General features: G+C 48.2%; 2 protein-coding genes across 2 annotated transcripts; one reads left to right on the top strand and one right to left on the bottom strand.

Moving 5' to 3' along the window:
• Positions 1–758: 758 nt before the first annotated feature.
• LPCAT3 (lysophosphatidylcholine acyltransferase 3) lies at positions 759–15,255 on the top strand. The gene is given in 14 exon segments (XM_066175414.1): positions 759–800; positions 802–955; positions 9,253–9,360; positions 9,475–9,581; positions 9,732–9,825; positions 9,909–9,946; positions 11,000–11,178; positions 11,585–11,693; positions 12,364–12,450; positions 12,732–12,898; positions 13,493–13,640; positions 14,182–14,340; positions 14,438–14,564; positions 14,681–15,255. Coding segments are annotated over 13 exon segments (1,509 nt in total). The 3' UTR covers positions 14,555–14,564; positions 14,681–15,255.
• A 93-nt stretch (positions 15,256–15,348) lies between these two features.
• On the bottom strand, positions 15,349–19,267 carry EMG1 (EMG1 N1-specific pseudouridine methyltransferase). Its single transcript, XM_066175415.1, has 6 exons — positions 19,131–19,267; positions 18,944–19,045; positions 18,465–18,606; positions 18,047–18,105; positions 16,353–16,502; positions 15,349–15,566 (listed from the first exon to the last, which is right to left on the bottom strand). The coding sequence occupies exons 1-6, from the start codon at positions 19,263–19,265 to the stop codon at positions 15,453–15,455; spliced, it is 702 nt and encodes a 233-aa protein (XP_066031512.1). The 5' UTR covers positions 19,266–19,267; the 3' UTR covers positions 15,349–15,452.
• Positions 19,268–19,397: the final 130 nt, after the last annotated feature.

Genomic DNA, 19,397 nt, shown 5'->3' on the forward strand with positions numbered 1-19,397 from the left:
GGTTAGTTTATGGCCACAGCTCCGCACCCTGTAGCTGAGCACCACTGACACTGTGCCTGCTGCTGTGGCACACTGAGTCGGGTGCCACAGGCACAGGGCAAAGCACAGGTGCTGCCGTAATGCCAGTATGGGAAGCAGATCCCTTTGGACCATACGAGCCAAGCACCGGGGTTCTATCCTCTGGGAGCCACTGGGGCAGTGGGAGCTGGCAGTGTTGGGGTAGCTCAAGCAGTGCCCTGAGCTGAAGCTGAGGCCAAGGATGAGGCTGAGGCCAAGACCAGGGATGGGGCTGTGGCCGCGGCCACGACTGAGGTCAAGGCCAAAGCCACAGGCAGTATCTAGGACGCAGTGCCAGGAAGCAGAGCTAGACTTAGAGCTAGCCTCAGAGCTAGACTCAGCCTTACACCTAGACCCAGACCTTGGCCGAGGCCCCCAAGCGCGGCCCAGGCGCCGCCCGCGCTCCCGCCTTCCCCGCGCGCGCCTCGTGTCCGCGAATAACCCCCGGCCCGCCCCGCCGCTCTCCTGTCCCGCCGCAGCCAATCGGGAGCCGCGCCCCGCCCCGCCCCCCCGGGCCCGCCCCCGACGGGCCCCCGGCCCCGCCCCCGACAGCGCTTCCCCCAATCATTGGCCGGCGGGGCCAGCCCGCGTCGCCGCCCACTCGCGGGTAACCTTTGCCTTAGTGCGCGCAGGGCCCTGCCCCGCTGCCACCGCTGCCCAATCGCAGGCGCGGCGGGGCGGAGCCGGCCGCACCGCAGCCAATGGGCGCGCAGGGGGCCGCGCGCGGTGCGGGGGCCGCGGTGGCTGGTGCCGCTGCCGGGTTCGGGGCGCGACCGGCCGGCGGGGCGGCCGGCGGGGAAGATGGCGGTGGCGGGGTCCGCCTGGAGCCTGTCGCGGCTGGCCGAGGCCCTGGGCTCGTCGGAGCAGGCGCTGCGCCTCATCCTGTCCATTCTCATGGGTAAGTCAGGGCGGGGGGCGACGGGGCTGGCGCCCCGGGCGGGGCTCCGCTCCCGCCGTGGGAACGGGCGACCCCGCCGCCGCCGCCGCGCCGCGCTCCGCGGGGGGCCGGGGCCGGGCATCGCCTCTCCCGCGCGGAGTCGCACCTGTGCCAGCGCCGCCGCGCCAGGCCACGTGTGCGCGCCCAGCCGGCGGGAGAGATCCCGCCGCCACCGGCACCGCCCGGGCAGCTCGCGGAGTGCCCCGCAGCAGCTGCCCGGGGCGAGCCCCCGGCCCTCCCGGTGCAGAGGGGGAGCACGCCCCGTTTCCCCGCAGGAGGTCGGGGTGCAGTCCTGGCAGGCCGCCTGTGGGAGCGGGGCGAGGAGGAGCCAGGAGTGCCTGCGGAAGACCCCTATTTGGGTCCGTGTCCCGGGCACAGGAACTTTGTTTGCGATTGTCCCGTGAGTGCCCGGTGATGCGTGTGCATCCAGTGCCCCGTGAGCGTCTGTCCGGAGGGCTGTCGCCTCGGGAATCCCCTCAGCCCCTCCGGTGTTGCCCCGTCCGAGTGCAGGGTCGTCGCTGCTCGGGGACATCACCTGTGTCTGCGGCAGCGGTGGCATAGTGAAGGAGTGGCGTGTCATCAGGGACACTGCCAGGTAGGGTGAGCAACACCTTTCCAGCTCAATGCCAGGAGAACTGGGGTGATGTCCTGCGCTCCACCTGCAGCGCGAAGCGTGTTGCAAAACACACTGTGCCTGCGCTTATGTAAACATGAGATGCTTGAGTTCCATGCGAAATGGTTAAGGCAGGGCTGGAGTTGTGATGTGGGCTGGCGATTGAGGGGGAGGTTGTAGCTCCCAAAACATTAATTCAAGTGTATGTGTACATGCTATCTGTGTAAATCTCTGCAGATGCTCAGGGAAACTTTGGGTTGTGAAAGCATTTGGTGGTGTAGTCACCTAGCAGAAAAGAAATACAAGCTTTCTTCTGAACCTGAAAGTATATTCGAAGTGATGCAGCCACTACTGTGTCATCTGTCAAAATCAAGTTGCTTTGGCTAACTAGAAGTATAGTATTTTTAAAGGGAATGCAGGCAAGAAAAACTGTGTCACTTCATAACCATAGTCTGCACCAGACTTATTTCTGCCTGATTTAGTTTATGATGTGTGAGATCAAACTGTGCAAAACATTCTCCCCGTGAAGGATATATACAGGAGACTGAACTGACTGTCGTTTTGAACTCAACGTAGAAGTTTGTTAAACCAAACTTGTGTAGAGAAAAAAAATGAAGTAATAGGAAACACACAGGACGTGCACACAAGCCAGCATTAATTAGTCTAGCAGCTCCCCACCACTGAACAGGAGAAGTCCTGCTTGCCTTTCTTCCACGTCTCTCTCTGGTCCTTTAATTTTGATCTCATTGAATTTACTTGCTTGGCAGAAACCTAAACCAGAAAAAGCAGATAGTTCACCATGACATTAGTCATGCGGATCAACCAGGGGACCAGTCTAACAAGTGCTGATGCAGAAAAGGTCCTAGAAAGCGTGTGTGGAGGCAGACACAGCAGAGAGATGGCTCTGCAGAATGCACCTCGATCATACTCTCCGAGTTGCTTCTTGCTAGCAGTAAGTTGGGTCACGAAGACGTTGGGAGGGTGTTTCCTGCTCAGCGTCTTAAGGGTGAACAGCACCACTTCTTTGAAACGAACAGCAGATAATTATTGCCCTAATGATGATAAGAGCTGCCTGCTGCAGTCTGTAGATTAAGGAAGCGTGGGACTCCCGTGTGCTGTTACAAATGTTCCATGTGTAGTGCTGACAGTAAACCACTGAGATGCCACAGTGTCCCTTCCTAAGGTAGGCCACTATCTGTTTTGCATAGTCTCAATGGATCTTTAGAATTTGTATTAAAATTTTGGGGATCAGGGTCCAGAAATCCACTCACCTCTCTCCCCTGAGTGCCTCAAATGGATGAACTAAACCAGGAGGCTGGAGCTGTACTTTTCCCTGTCCTTTCTCCCTAGTTCAGTATCTTTTAATTAGATGCAGTGGAAAGCATAACTTCAGACAGAAGGCTTCAGGGCATGCAAAACAGCCTTGCCTGCAGTTTGGCACTCTTGCTGGTCATGTAGGTTGAGCCACTCAGGCAGAGGGGACTGTTCCCAGCTCTCCTGCTTAATGGATGGCTAAGCACTGGGTGGTAAAGCATTATACCTACACCATTACTTTAAAAGGAAGGGCCAAACACTACTCCAGAGTAAAATGAGAGGAGAGTGAGAGGACTTCCTTAGCCCCGCACAAAGAAATGTTCGTTTAATTGCAGCTTAGTTTACAATCCTTTTAATCTCATTGGTAATGCAACTAGTGCTGTTGACCACTTCATAGGATGGCATGGGGTATAAACAAAAGGCAATTCTAAAAGCTAGAAGTAGCATTAGGACATTAGGTATGGCTTTTCCTTCACTTCCTCCATTTCAGTTGTTTAGATAGATTCAGGAAGAAAACTGTTTTTGTTGGCTGCAGCTAATACTGCTGAATTATATTAGAACAAGGCCAGGAGGGTGAAGCATGGTTTTAAAGGTGGACTAAAAAGTTGTTGCTTATTTCTGCCTCTGTGATGCAGTTTCCCATCTACACTGTGCAGTTTTACTGTGACAACAGTTTCTAGGGTTTCACTTTCAGAAGATCACCACAAACGGATAAAAATAGTCTTCTGGAAAAGAGGAAGAATCACAAAGGACTTTTTGAGTTCTTACATTAACTTCTGAAGAAAGCTGAATTATTGTTGAAAAAATAGTCTGAATTTACTCCCTTGATTCAGAATAAGTGTTTGCTTATAATGAACTGAAATAACCAAAAGAGGTCATTTAAAACTTTGGCATTCTGATGTGACTGAAAAAAAAATTAAATACAGAAGAGAATGAGAGAAAGGAGGAGGGAAGAACATTCAAGAACTAAAACTAGAGTAGTCCTAAAGAGCCCCATGTCATTTCAGTGAACAAGTAAAAGCACATTGCTGAGCAAATTATGGGGATTTTAGTCACAGCTTTGTATTTAAATCGGAGACAGGCTTATACATGCTGCAATTTTGAAGCAGAGAATACAGCTAGAATAGAGTCCCTTACCTGGATTGTACAAGATGAAAAACTTACTGCAGATATCCCCCATGTAAAAATTTGCGTTGACAACCTTTGAAGAAATTAATCTGCAATTTGGCAGCAGTACCAACAGCAGGAATACCCGGAGCAGAGTTCTGGACCCCGCCACAGTAAAAATTGTGATATGTCGATACACTAATGTCTGTCAATCATATGGGAATGTCTTTGAGAGATGAACTCTAGCTTGCACTCTTCAGTGTGTCCAGGGCCCAGTGTTCACACTGGAGCTGCTCCAGTGGTGTGAAGGAGATAACAGGGTTTCTGTGCTGCTGCTCCTGTCCTCACATGAGAGGGGACAGATTTCTTTCCTGCTGTCACCGCTCAAAGCATAAGCCAGGATACAGGAGGCCTTATGGCACTGTGTATTTAATACTTTCTGTTGCTCGTGTTTCTTGCATGGCTGTACAGTCCCAAAGAATTAAAGCTATTTATCTGACCGTAATATTACACAGTGCCTTGCAAGGTACCTGCATAATATGGAGAGGGGCCAACATGCTGTTTACAGCCCTGAGCCAGAAGTGACCCTGCTGGTTTGCCCAGACCTGCCAGGAAAAGCATTGAGAAAGTGTTCCTTCATCCACAGACATAGCAGGGGCCTGCAGAAAGTAACACATTCATACTTAATGTGTGCCAGAAACCTATTGCTTCACTCTTCTACCTCTCATCATTTTTTTTTACATGCTCTTCTTCATGCTCTGCTTCATGCTCCCTGTATCCCCAAGACTTTTAGGCTCAGTGAAATTCTTCTTCTTGTCACCCAAAGCTGCTGGCTTATCCCAAATCATGTTCCCAGCTGGTCAGCCAAGCAGGAACCTTATTGCAGGGCCCATGAACAACTGATTCTGATGGGTGAGAGATGGGAAAAGTTTTAAGAGGCAGCACTGTCCTGTCATAAAACCAGATGTCACAGAAGACTCATATGCTACCTTGTTTAAACTCCTAAGTGCAAATACATTTTATTCCTTAAATAATAAAAAAATAGAGGGAATTGAGTAATGCTGCACACTGCCTGTGTCTACATTAGCAAGAAAAATGGTGCAGTAGGAGCAGACCAATATAGAGCAGACTGGTCTGTGGGTTTTGAGCATTTGGTTTGGATTTGCCTCAGTCAGGTCATACACACTGATCACCCATTGACTGGAGTGTGTTTCCAGTTTCGTGTGAAGAGAGCCCTGTTCACATGCTTTGAAACTGTTCTGTTATGCAAACTAAAGCACCATGAGTGGACTTTCAAGCTGAATTAAAATTCTCATGTTTATGCACCCAGTGTTAAACAAGGTGTGGCACTTCTGCAGTAATAGAAAGAAATAACTTTGAAGTCAAAATATTAGGTAAGGCTGGTATTTTAACACATTGTCTTCCTGTTGTCCCATTCCTTTTAGTTTTACCATTCTTATAAAAAAATGGAGACAATTGCCTTGCTGGATGCTAACAAAGGAGGAGTTAAATGTTCAGCAAAAGGGAGAAGAGGAAAAATAGAGGTACTGACTTGAAGATGAGGTAGAGCTACTGCGTATAAAAGGGGAAATAAAGGGAGCAGAGATGAAAAGAATGTTTCTGCTGTTCTTATTTGCAGCTTTACCTCTGGAAAAAGAGAGGCATCCTAATCACCCAGTCCAGAAGATGACAAACTTGATGGCACTATTTTTGCTTGGGATTAGATGACTTTTCTCCTGCCTAATCCACCTTCTTGATGATTTAACTTCTTTTGCTCAATTAGATTCTTGTGTCTGTGGACAACGTGGGCTTTGTGTAGTGGCCCATTAATCTCACTAATAGCTGTGGCCAAGGAGCTGAGCCTGTCCTTTCCTTCCATCTATGTGGTTCTCTTAACCAGAGATCATCCTCTTGTTCCTATGAAGTAAAAAAATAAAAGTAATCTCAATTGCTTATTCCATTCTATAGAAAGTGTATCTAGAGGCAAAGCCCAACTCTGTGTGCAGGCTGTTTTTCACCTCCTTGGTGCACAGGGAAGAAGAATAAGTTTGGATCAGAAGTTCCCTACTGTTTTCTCCAGGAGTCTTACAGCTGATTTCCCGCTCGGTCCACTCTGCTTAGGGAGCTGTGAAAGAGGAGGTTGGCAGAGTGGGAGCTGCTGGGCAGAGTCTCTTGGCAGCAAGGAGCAGGGACTCTTGTCCTGGTGCTCTGAATGGCAGAAGCAAAGCAGCATGGCATCCTGCTGCTGGCATATCCAAAGGTGACATCCAGCTTGCCAGAAGGCAACCATAACTCCAAAAGCTGCTGTGCTAATTCAGGGACATGGCAGTGGGGCAGGAGGACTGATGTTGTTATCAGCAGAAATTGTTTGTTCTTTAATAGCTAGTTTATGAGTGTTCCAAAGGGCACAGGCCACATCAGAATGACCATTGCTACCCCATATCCACTGCTGTTTGGGGGTTAAAGTTTGTATCTGCAGCGTGTAACTAGTCCAGTTGTAAAACTGAGAAAATTATCTCATGCAGCAAAACTGTAGGTAATCTGCAGTCCAGAGTACTAACAAGTTACTCTGGATATCAGAAGAGTTTAGGCTGATGTTGTGACTTTTGAACTGGAACAGCAGCCATGTAGTACAAGACCAGGCTTTAAGTTTATAAAAACATAGATGAAGTGTGTATTATTAGTAACTCTCTATTTGCAAGGGTTCATAATTCTTTTTCCTTCAGAGCAGCATTACCCAAACCATGACATGATCTCCTGTGTAGAGCTAAAAGGGAGCATGGCTGACAAGTGAGACAGGTCTCTGAAAGAGTAGGAACTCTAGTTACATTATAGTATTCAGTCATACTTTAATTATGTCTATAGAAATGGCTAGAGGGAAAATATTGGTAGAAATTTGCTCTTTTGCAAAATATTAGTGATTTTTAAGAGAGTGGGAGACCCTTTAAAATGAAGGTTTAAAACCATGCATATTGATGAACAGCAATAAATGGTGCTTTGCCTGTGTTTCTGATCTGATTCTTCTGCCCTTCGCTCAGAAGGGTGAAACATTTTTCCACAGTAAACCTCATCTTTTTAACTTTTTATCTAATCTGATAGTAAAACTTTTTTTACCACTTTGCATTTCTCAAAGCCACTTCTTCCTATGTGTATTAAACTTTACCAGGAAGATTGGCTCGTGAACAAACAATCCCCATTTGTATGTTTCTGAGTAAAAGGCCAGTAGAAAATACTACTTTTTTCTTTTGTTTTGTTTTTAAATCATGTGAATCGCTCTAACCTTTTGAGTCACTCCTGTGTTCCCAGAGAGCCCATGTGATGAACTCCCTTTGCCAACTCCCTCTTTTCCCCTCTGCTGGTGTTCAGGGCAGCAGTGAGGGGGGAACGGGACAGCAGTAGGCTGTGTAAAAAGCATGGAAGAGCGGGAAGGGAGAGGGATGGCTTAGGCAAGGCACTTTGTAGGGGAGTTTGGAGCCGCTGTTTTGGAAGGGAGAGCAGGCTGGATGTGCAGGAGGGAGGTTGCCAGGCTCTGGGAGCGGAGAGCCGTGGTATGTGGGGCTGGCCAGAAAGCAGCCTGTGGCGTGGAAACCGGTGTGGGACACAAAAGGAGGAAGGAACAGCAGCAAGGAGGCAGGGAAAACCGAAAGAGGGGTGGCAGGGGGCTGAGGAAACGGGGAACAGCAGCTCGGTTTCAGGAGGCAGCAGGTACACATGTGGACGCAGTAGAACATGAGCCCACAGGGATCTAGAAAAGAACCCAAAAGTCCCCAACTCCAGGGCTCCCTCCCAAGGGATTTGCAAGGGATGGAGAGGGCCTTAAAATGGCTCCAGCCTGTTAGCACTGCCAGACTGCCAGGCATGTATTTAAATAATGTGACAGTTTCTCATTTCCTCTCACAGTAGTGACTAGACTTGGCCTTGCTTATTGGAAGCCTTCCATCCATCATACACTTCTCGGCAGAATGTGCATTTCATCACCTTTTATTACTGCTCCGTATAGAACCTGACCACCTCCTGCTACTACTACTCCATTAGTGCAGGTAGCAGAGCTCCATCCACTGCTCCTCTTTCCAAGCTAAGATGATAAGTAGTGTGGATGCCAGTATTGTGGTATGTGATGAATTTCCCCTTTTTTTGAGCAGGGTAAGAGAAACGCACAGGCCTGCAAAATAGAGCAATAAAGTTACAAAATGCCAGAATTAAAGTGGCTTCTGGTATTCCAGTTCAGCACCTTGTGCACATGCCTTTAGAAATGCTAATTGCAACTAATGTTTCCTGTGCCACTGTGTATTAAGACATATTATATTTACGGTCTACTATGTGGCAATGTTTATTGCACGCCTTGTGAAACTCACCTAGACAACCGAATTTAATTGAATCGTGTGTGTTCTGTGTGCTGCTTCTCACTGTACTGCCAGAGTGCTTTACAAATGTTTGCTTCTCACTTGAGCCACAGATGAATAATCTGGAGGCATTCCTAATGCAGACTAGGAGTTACCTCGCAGAAAATGCAAGGAAAAAACCCTTCCACTTTTCTGAGCTGTTCCATATGAAATGCTTCTGACTGATTTTTTTTTTTCCAAAAATACCACATGCGTAGTACCAGTGGATTTTAGTTACAGCTTTGTGTACCCAGTAGTTCACAAATCAGATGCAAATCCAAAGTTGCAGAGTTGGAAAAGCAGGAGTATCTTACTGGAGGTCACCTGAGGAGCTCTGAAATTAAAGCTGAAAGAACTCATTGAAGTGGGAGTGGGACTGAGTTTTTTTGGACATTGTAATGGTATTAACCATAAAGCTTCTCCCTTCCCCCCAGCCCCCCCCCTTTTTTTTTTTGATCTAGCTTCTTGCCATGTTCATTGTATTTGTCACAGAATTTGGAAATGAATCAGAGGCTAAAGTGTGATTCATGTATTTCAGCATATATTGAATGAGGCCAGAAACTGTAATCCTGTAATTTTTTTGCACTTCAGTGTCAGTTTTGCTACAATTATGTTCCTGTTAAAGTATTTTCTTCTGTACAGAGTAATTGATCGGGAGTCTGTCTCCCAAGATGCAAATGCAGTATCAGGAATTAACACCATGCTCTGTGTTGATAATGTATCATGTAAAGTACATGTTTCTAATGACATGTTCAAAAAGCCTATAGTTTGGTTCATGACAAATACTTGTCTAAACCTATTTACAACTCTTCCTTTTTTTTTTCTTTTTTCTCTCTACTCAGGATATCCTTTTGCCTTGTTCCAGCGCTATTTCCTCTTCCAGAAGGAGGCCTACCTCATTCATCTCTACAATGTGTTCACGGGACTCTCAATTGCTTACTTCAATTTTGGTAAGCCGAGTTTGGGAAGAGAGAGCTGCCTGGCCCAGGGCATGCTGCGATTTGGGAGGACCTATAAATGTAATTTCTATTTCTTATGTCTCTTTTTCTTTTTCCTGCCCACAGGGACGCAGTTTCTTCATTCCCTGATATGTGTCCTAATCCAGTTCCTCATACTGAGACTAATGGGTCGCACAATCACTGCCGTCATCACCACATTCCTCTTTCAGATGGTAAACCCTCTTTCTCATTCCCTGGCTTTGTAGAAGGAAGGCCTCTGTTCAATTTTGCACTTCAGTAGCAACTGTGGGTGGAAAAGTGGAGGCAGATCAAAACCAGCTGGAGGAATTAGTTTGAATAACCCAAACAATGGTTTCTTTCAGACATACCTTATGGCTGGATATTACTTCACAGCCACAGAGCATTATGACATCAAGTGGACAATGCCACATTGTGTCCTGACACTTAAGTTGATTGGTGAGTGACACCTCTCTTCTTTCTCTTGCTCTCTGCAAGCTGTGCCCATCCCAGGGCTTCAAGTCACTGTTTCTCACCTCTAGGTCTGGCCATCGATTACTATGATGGAGGAAAAGATCTGGTGAGTCAGAACCCATTTCTCGGTCATTCCATGCTGTCCCAGTGAGCTAGAGATCAGAAAACCAAGTTCAAAGGATGTGAGTTAGCAAGCTGCATTGTTAGGTAAAAGCCACAGCTGAGAGGGGAGCCTCTGTGAGTGTTTGAGGGCACTGAATTTTAGAGTGGAACAAAATAATTTGGAACAGAGACAGTAGTGATTAGAGATGAACAGAAGGAGTTTCAGTTATGTCAGAATATTACTCTGACCCTTCCAAATTCCCCACCATCTCCTTCCTCCAAATCTATTGCTTTAGATTCCCAATCCCTGATGCTCTGTGTCTTGTGGGTAGTGTACCTTTAACGTGCAGACAGTCAGTACTGGATCTAAGTTCCCATCTTCCTTTCCTTTGATGAGTCTTACCATGTCCTTGTCAATGGTTGCCCTTTACCATTTGTTAGGACCCTGGTTTTAGCTCAGATGAAACAGAGAAGTTGCACAGCACTGTGTGTGGGAGGGCACTACACATGCTACAGTTCCTTGATCATGCTTCAAGTACCTGCATTCCCCATCTCCTATTTGCGGCCTGAGCAAGTCAGTAGCATCCATGGAATCACTGCTGACTGCAGGAAAATGAGGTCAAGCTGAAACTTCCTGAGCTGAAGCTTCAAGTATTTAAAGACAATTTTTGCATCAAGAAGTAGAAATTGTAGCACAATAAGGTCTTGGGAGAGTACCTGAAATTGCAGTCAGGGACTGGAATAGGTCAGATACAGTGCTCCTACTGTGCCTACTCTGCTGCCAGGGATGTATGTCAGTAGATCTTTTACAAGTTTGGAGCTTATTTAGGGATAGAGGTCTGTGCAACTGGTCTCAACCATTGGATCTTGTTGCTGTTTGGAGGGGGTGGGGATAGAGAGGGCTGGGGAGAGGACTGGACTTGAAGTGCTAAGTGTAAAAGTTCCATGTCCATGGGGAGCCAGAGTTGAAACCAGTAAGGAGGCAGGGTGAGGACATAACATCCAGAGCTAGTATGAAACCCCTGGGATGATGTTAATGCCACTCCCTTTGGTGCAGGAGTTCCTGAGTCCTGAGCAGCGGCGATTTGCTGTTCGGGGGGTTCCTACTTTGCTGGAGGTCTCAGGATTCTCCTATTTCTATGGTGCCTTCATGGTTGGGCCTCAGTTCTCCATGACAGACTATCAGAAACTGGCAAGGGGTGAGATGACTGACGTTCCAGGCCAGAGACCCAATAGGTAATACAAAGCTGCTTGGCTTCTCCCCTTCCTACAATCCTAGAATGCTGAATTCTTCATGTTCCCTGCAGCAGACTGCCTTCTTACCTGGACATAGAAGTACTGTGACCAGAAGTGATTTATGAGACAAGGCAGTCTTTCAAAAGTTGCTCGTAACTCTGCTTAATGTCCCAGTGTTGTTCCACGGCACGAACATCAACAACCATTTGACATCTCTAGTATAGACTCGGTGCAAACCTGGTGATGTTTGCATCCCTTCCTTCCAAATGGAGGCAGCTGCTGCAGTGGAACGTGGTGACTCCCTATCACTGTCTCCCCTACCTCCTCCTCTCTACCTCTGCTTTTAAAACTATGAATGTGATGGTCTCTTTCCAAGGCACTTATTTGACCTTTGTATTTTTCTCAGTTTTGTGCCTGCTCTCAAGCGCCTGAGCCTGGGTCTCTTGTTTCTAGTAACCTACACCTTGTCAAGCCTGTACATCTCTGATGAATACCTCACCTCAGATGACTATATGGTACGTATTCACTTGGCCTTGTGGGGTATGGAAGAATTCTACTTCTCTGGTGGGCACTGCATCTAAAAGAGTGGAATTATTTTTTTATTTCTTTTTTTATTTTTGCCTCAATTTAAAAATAAGTCAGCAACTAGTGATAAACTTTTCCACAGCTGATTTGGCTTTACCACCTGTCCTGTGGACTCCATCTGATGCAGAACAGGAATGTGTTAAGCAGAACTGAAACAAATGAAAACTTTTACAAATAGATAATTGATCTTAAATACCACTGTTGGTTTTGGAAACCTAATATACGTATCTTATGACCTCTTTCCATTTAACCATTATGTGCAAAGAATTTCACTAGAGTAACTTGTAAGGCTTGCCACAATGTTTGAGGTTCTTGGAAAACTAACAAATAATTCCTACCAGCAGATTATCAGCAAGCATTTGGATTATGCTCATGCCAGAGTCTTCCCAAACTCTACCTATTCCAGTACAGCCAAATATTACCAAAGAAAGGAGAATGTTGTTTAAGTCTGCATAAGCCAGGCTGCCCAGTCCACAAGTCTTAACACATACATCAGATTAAAACAAAAGATGAGATCCCATTTACCTTGTGTCATTGGGTACACAATGGCCATTCTACTCGAGGTTTTATTTTTACTCCATTTCACTCTTATCTCTGCAGGAGAAGCCTTTCTGGTTCCGTTGTGGTTACATATTGATCTGGGGCAAGATTATACTCTACAAATACGTAACTTGCTGGCTTGTTACGGTGAGTCTAGATGTCGTTCCAGAAGCAAAAGACAAATGAATAAAGGTCCAAGCCTCTTGGACTTAGTACTAAATGGAAGAAATCCAAATATCCGGCGATCAGTGCAGGTCAGTTCAGCTTGCTTTAAGTTAGCAAAGGCTAGCTAACTAAAAGGCCATTTTTAATCTGTTTGTTCCATCTCTAGTGATGCTCTCAACAAAGTGAGAGTCAGCACTTCCTCAGCTCTGCTTCTCCAGCAAAAAAGGGCAACATTTTCATCTTTCTTGTGCATTTTTTGATAGGAAGGTGTCTGCATCCTTGTTGGTCTGGGGTACAATGGGAAAGACCAGAATGGAAAGCCTTTGTGGAATGCCTGTGCCAACATGAAGGTCTGGCTGTATGAGACAACACCTTTGTTCACAGGGACCATTGCTTCTTTCAACATCAACACCAATGCTTGGGTGGCCCGGTGAGCAGGACAGAGTTTTCCTTCTATAATGTGTCAGTTCTGTTCTGTCAGCAGAACCAAGACCTTAGGCTAAGCAGGAGCATTAGAGGAAGAATCTGCCAGTTTTCAGTTTGTGCACCTTTTCCCATCTTTTGCTGTTGTGCCCTTAGAAACAGGTTATTGGGTTACTGGGTTAGAGAGACCTTTTAATTCACCTGGAAGGGCAGTTCATTAATGAAGGCAAGCAGCTGATGGCAGCAAAGACCAGAATGAGACTACAGCAAGCCCCTGGGGCTGCCTACCTGCTCAGCCAGCCACAGAGCTGCTCTGACAGCTGTTTCCTGCATCATGGCTCTTGGTGCTCCCCACACCAAACTCAGATGGGTTTTGGTTCAGCACCTGCTGGGACACACAGCTAAATTGTATGTAATGACTCCCTTCTCCCCCTCATAGCTGAGATTTCTTTAAGACTGTTTTGATGTAGGTTTCGGCTTGGTAATGCTGTTCCTGCCACCATGGGGTGTGCAAAGGCATCAGGACCCCTGGGCCCTTCATCCCTGACGCAGCCAGGGGAGGGCAGATAATAATTTGGAAGCATTTTCTTTTCTGCTCTAGCTACATCTTCAAGCGCTTGAAGTTCCTGGGCAACAAACTGCTGTCACAGGCCCTGGCCCTGTTCTTCCTGGCCATTTGGCACGGGCTGCACTCTGGCTACCTGGTGTGCTTTCAGATGGAGTTGCTTATAGTCATTGTGGAAAGACAGGTAGGCTTTGTCTGACTTACCAGAACGGGGGGGGGGGCCTGTGTTAGGTTAGCCTCTCTCCCTGAGTCTGGAAATTGCCATGCTGAAGCCTTTACTCGCATTAAATATGAAAAATAGCTGCTCGCTTTGGAATTGGTTTTCGAGCATGGCAGGGTTTTGTTCTCAGGAGTTCAGTAGGTTGCTGCCTTCTGCGTGGGCAAACCATAAATATATTGCAGAAGCTGACAGGGAGAAAAGTGGAAAACTTGGCATATGAGCAGAGGGTGGTTGAAGTGCCTGGCAGCTGGAAAGACCAGAGGACAAACACATGAGCTGAATGTGTCTGTTAATCTCCTAGTACTGAGAGAACAATATTCCTTATTAAAGTGTATTTTCTTAATTAAAATTTTGGCCAGGGCAGGGTATTTAGCTGGTTTTTTAGACTAGATGCTTACTAAAACACATTTTACACAGCTGGATAGAGAACTTTGGCCCCAGAACCTGTATATACAGCCAGAGGACATCCAGCTGTTGAGAATTCTGTCTTTTTTCTTTAAATTAGGTCATGAACCTTGTTCGGGACAGTCCTCTCCTAAGCACTTTAGCCTCCATCACTGTCTTGCGGCCCATCTTCTACGTGCTGCAGCAGACTAACCACTGGATGTTCATGGGTTACTCCCTGGTGCCATTCTGCCTTTTCACCTGGGACAAATGGATGAAGGTATTTAGTAGCCACAAACCTGTTCCCTCCATCCCCTCATCTGTATTCTTGGCTTAAAGCTGGTTGCTGATCCCCAACCCTGCCTTTCTCTTTACAGGTGTACAGGTCTATTTATTTCTTTGGCCACGTGTTGTTCTTCACCTTACTTCTGGTATTGCCTTACATTCGCAGAGTACTTGTGCCACGAAAAGAAAAGCTAAAAAGAGCAGAATAACAGCCAAAAGGTAAGGCTGTATGAGGTAGGGGCCAGGAGGTAAAGTGGGGCAGCAATGCTGCAGCCCAAGGTGAAAAGCAAACACCAAATCAACCGAAGCAAATATAGGGCTCCTCTGTTTTTCAGATTGTACCACCTGTGCATTCGTAGGAGTTGACTTAACACTCCGGAAGCAAAGCATCACCTGCCAAGTTTGCTGTGTTGAAGTATGACTATTTTTCAACGCAAGGAGGGGGAAGGAGAAAGCACAGGGTCAGAGACCCAAAAGGAGGGGATCCAGGCGAGCCTCCTTGAGACCCTCCACCTTCTGTCTGTTGCCTTATCTCTGCCGCCCCGCGGCCGGCGCTCGTCTCTTCGCTGATACCAGATGATTGTACCACACTCACGGCAGGTGCTGCGTTGGATTGGAGCCACCTTCTGACTTTTCTACGTTTGTCATCTAAGATAAAAAATGCTCCTGGTCTTTTTAACATCGGTTTCAGCTCCTTTCCTCTTGGGTGCCTCGGTGTGGGAGTGAACTGTCACATGCCACCGAGCAAGGCGATTCTACAGGACCGAGTGACACCAGGGTGAGCAGGGCACAGCTAAGAATTCCAGTTCTGTGACAAATTTGGGCCAAGTCCCTGCTATAAGGAGATCCAGCCTGCCCACATATGAAAAATGAGAAAGTAAAATTCACAAGCGCTTTTTAATCAAAAAAAGGTACCTTTAATAGGAGGAAAAAGGGTCAGTGGGGCAGTCCATTTAAAGTCTCACTGCTTCAGAAGCTACAAGGACGAAGGTGAAGTGTTTTCCAGGAGCCCAAAGTTGCACCAAGTCCACACCCAAGTTAAAGAGCCTTTCCAGAATGTGAAGTCACTGTATACAAGTCCATCACGACAGCAGTAGCAGCAGCAGCTCATACCACTCCCCACACTTCCTCAAAGGCAGTAGTAATTTTAGCACACGTCAGGGCAGCAGAAAGGGGATAGTTGCTGATAGAGACCATCTTTTCTGTATAGTCAACATTGACCTGGGAGAAGAGGTGGGGGGGAAATAGAAAAAAAAAAAAAAAAAAAAAAAAAAGACTGAGTTGCAAGAAGTTTTCACTGAGCCCCATCTCTGTTAGTACAAGACAAGGAGCCACTGGTGAGGGTCCAGCAGAGGCCAGAAAGATTATCAGGACATGGAACCATCTCTCCTGAGGAGAGACTGCAGGGCCTGTTTTGTCTAGGGGAGAGAAGACTGAGAGGGGATTTCATTAATGCACATAAATATCTTGAGCACGGGTGCCAGGAGGATAGTGCCAGACTATTTCCTCTGGTGCCCAGCGACAGGGCAAGGAGCAGTGGCCATAAACTAGAACACAAGAAGTTTCACCGAAACAGGAGGAAGAAGTTCTTTATGATGAGGATGGCAGAGCACGGGAACAGGCTGTTCAGGGAGGTTGTGGAGTATCCCTCTCTGGAGACATTCAGAATCCACCTGGACACGTTCCTGTGTCACCTGCTGCAGCTGACCCTGCCTTGGCAGGGGGTTGGACTGGATAATCTCCAGAGATCCCTTCCAATCCTAACAACTGCAGAGGTGCAGTCTTTCCTCAGCAGGGAAACTGCTAGCCTTCACTAATGCCCTCCCTCAGAAGGGAGAACAGTCCCAAGTGTTGCAGTTTTGGGCCTTTATTTGACAAGCATATGGGAAAAAAATGGGGGTCTGACTGAAGGGGAAACCAAGCCAAAAAAAGGGCAGATAAAACCTCCATACTCAGAACAAGACTGAAACATTTTTACAACCCCAGATGAGGGATACACACACTTACCGACCCGTGGGCAAATGCTCCCACCACAAGGACAACTGGCTCTGCTGCAGGAACCAGCTCACGCAGGTCTGACACCTGTGGCGCTGCAAAAGAGGTGCCAATCTTCATACAGCCCACGGGCAGATGGTCGCTTACTGGATTCTTAATCACCTGCAGAAAGCAGAAAGTTAATTGGGGTGTAGAGGTAACAGACCCTGACACACAGCTAGATCCATTGTTTGCTAAAAGCAGCAAACAAAAAGTTCATCAGCTGGTTGCAGGCTGCATCAGGAGCTCATGACTGGTGCCTCTGGAGCAGTCCATCTTCATTGTCCATGGTATTTACAAAATACAACGGTGGTGTCATTCCACAACTGACATTACGTACACAATTCACCATCACAGACTGTCCTCACCCAAAAATCATATCCCTTTGAGGCACACATCCTGTTTCCCTGTCCCCCTGACTACCAACAAGTACACCCAGGTCCCTGAGCAAGAATAATCCCAGAAGGGTTGAAGCTCAGTGATGGCAGATATGCCCAGAATACAGGTGATGTAGAGGTAGATGAGTCTTGGCTGTGGGGAGCGGTAGAAAGAGTAGCGGAGCTCCCCATGACCAGCAGTGCAGTTCCTGAATAATCCAAAATTGAAGAAGTCTACAAGACCTTCTCCAAATAGACAGTAGGCAATATGGAATAGCCAGAAGCTGAGGCACAGCACTGCTCGCAGGAAGAACATCCCAAACACCACCTTCTTCTGCAAAGAAGCCATGAAGTACACACTGGGCAGCATGGTCAGGATCCCCAGGCAGAGAGACAGAACAAACCCCAGCAGGTGTGTCCAGATGTTGCCAGTCTCAGTGCGTATACGGAAGATGCTCTTGAAACAGGCACAGAAGGAGGGCATGGAGGACCTAGAGTCCCCTTTGGGCAGCTTTGTCTCATCTTGGCTGGTAAGCTGCTGGGATTTAAAACCACTCTCCTCCTTTGGGGAATCTGGATTTTCCAGAAGAAAGTTGCAAAACACATTTAAGTCACTATTAGTTCTTCTTCTCTTCTGGAAGTCTTGCTGCTATCTTGAGGAGCAGCGCAGTGGGGTCCTGTTCCAGCCCAGCAGCTCCTTGTTCTGGCACATTCCTCAAGCCAGGTTCATGAGAGCCCTGTTGGAAAAGGCTGCTCCTTGTCCCTCCCTGCCTGCTGACCCTGGGGTGGATGTACTGGCTACAGCCAAGCGTTCTCTGCTGACATGACAACACCATCACCTTCCTCAGGCTGCTGCTTTTCTAGCAACAAGGGTAGAGCTCTTCATCCAGAGTACACTATCATGATAAACCCTTGGTCCCTGTGATTTATCCAGTTTTCCCCTCTGACTGCAGAAGCCACTCATGTTAACTGTATCTTCATTTGCTGTACCCAAAAAGAGTCACTGCCCAGGCGTGGCAGTCAGGCTCGTGTGAGGGAACAGATCCCTCAGCTCCAAAGACAGGCGTGTTTGGGGTTCCCTTCCTGCAGCAGCAGCTCCTAGCCAGGTAGCATGTGGGAGAGCCCCCCTGAAACCAGGACCCCCAGCAATGATGTGACAGATTGGAATAGCAACCACACCCACAACCAGGGCCCCCAACCGAAAAAAACACCTCCCCCCGCCTCCAAATCCCTCCTATGTTGTCCTTGCAATATTGCAACATTCGCTGTGAATAGTTACAGAATATTTACCTTCAGCAGTTTCTGAGGCCCATCAGCTGCTCTAACACTGAGCTTATGCAGCAACTGAACTGGCAAAGAGAAAACAAGAAAGAAATCACTTAAGCTGTGTGGTAATTTGCTGGAGGAATTCCATGCTTTGGCTGAGCTGAGGTACACAAAATGTTCGCCCTTAGAGTTCCCATCACAGGCTGAAAAGAGTTACTTTGCCGATAGCACAACCTCCTGCAAGCACTCCCCACTGCGCTAAGGAACACACAGCTGGGGTATGCATCCTCGAACGCCCCAGAAAGATGCTTTCACTTCTCTGCTCCTCTCTCACTTTCACATTTTAAGGTCAGCGCCAGTTTTTGACTTTTCCTGAAGTTCCTCCAATCGTGACCACCTTCCTGCATTATTCTATAGCTGGTGTAGAGTTTGAATCACTTACCCATAAGACCACAGAATCGATCAAAAGTCCTTGGGATTCTGGTTTGGGGATTGATTTCAATGAGAACGTTCTTCTTGGTATGGATATAAACCTGCAGGAGCCCAGCCCGATTCAGGGGGCTGTCCATGAGCATCAGGAGACTCTGAAAGTGAAAAGCACACGGTAGTGGAAATAGAAAGGCACAAGAGAGGGAATACTAGGGAAAATTGAGGGTTAGCCTCCACAAATGCAGAACGGAGCGATACTGAGGCTGAAAGCTCATCCGACTACGGGACATAATGCTGTGATGCTAAGAAATCAAGCCCAGGCCCAAACAGCGACTCAACCTAACATCCACCAGCATAGCGGGGGAGGCCAAACTCGCCCCCGGGCTCGAGGGGCATAAGCGGACCCCCAGAGCCGAGGGACGATGGCCCCGAGGCGCCTTGCCGAGCTGCCCCGCGCGGCCCGGGCCGCCACCGGACCCAGCGGGTACCTACCTGGTGCGTGATGTCAGGCCGCACCTCCCCGGGGTCCCGACCATTCCGTAGCAGCAGCGCCTTGTGCTTGTCGCAGTTGAGCAACTCGAACGTCTTCCCCACCTACGGTCAAAGCACGGACAGGTGAGCGGGGAGCGAGGGCAGCCGCGGCACGGCCAGACCCGCCCCGGCCTCCCGCCGCCCGCACCTTCACGGTCTCCAGACTCGCCCCCTCCAGCACGACCAGGAGCCGCCGCTGCCCGCGGGGCCGCTTGCGCTCCGGCGAGCGCCCTTCATCCTCCTCCTCCTGCGCGTCCCCACGTGGCCGCCTGGGCGCCGCCATTTTGTCACGCGGCCCCGCCGGCCCCGCCCCGGCCCCGCCCTTGCCGCCGCGGCCACCCAAGATGGCGCAGGGGCGCGCTCTCTATCTGGCTCCGGCCGGACTCGCTTCCGGAGCGCCGCGGCGACCGCGCCG

The sequence above is a fragment of the Chamaea fasciata genome, unplaced genomic scaffold (genome assembly GCF_029207755.1).
Source record: "Chamaea fasciata isolate MVZ Bird 193981 ecotype frontalis unplaced genomic scaffold, bChaFas1.0.hap1 SCAF_2, whole genome shotgun sequence".
Lineage (NCBI taxonomy): Eukaryota > Metazoa > Chordata > Aves > Passeriformes > Sylviidae > Chamaea > Chamaea fasciata.

Excerpts from the sequence above, each read along its gene's own strand:
- EMG1 (XM_066175415.1), bottom strand. The coding sequence starts at position 19,265 with ATGGCGGCGCCCAGGCGGCCACGTGGGGACGCGCAGGAGGAGGAGGAT. Across the intron at positions 19,046-19,130 it reads CGAGTCTGGAGACCGTGAAG|GTGGGGAAGACGTTCGAGTT; the intron begins GTGCGGGCGGCG and ends CTTTGACCGTAG. Across the intron at positions 16,503-18,046 it reads GGCCTCAGAAACTGCTGAAG|GTGATTAAGAATCCAGTAAG; the intron begins GTAAATATTCTG and ends TGCTTTCTGCAG.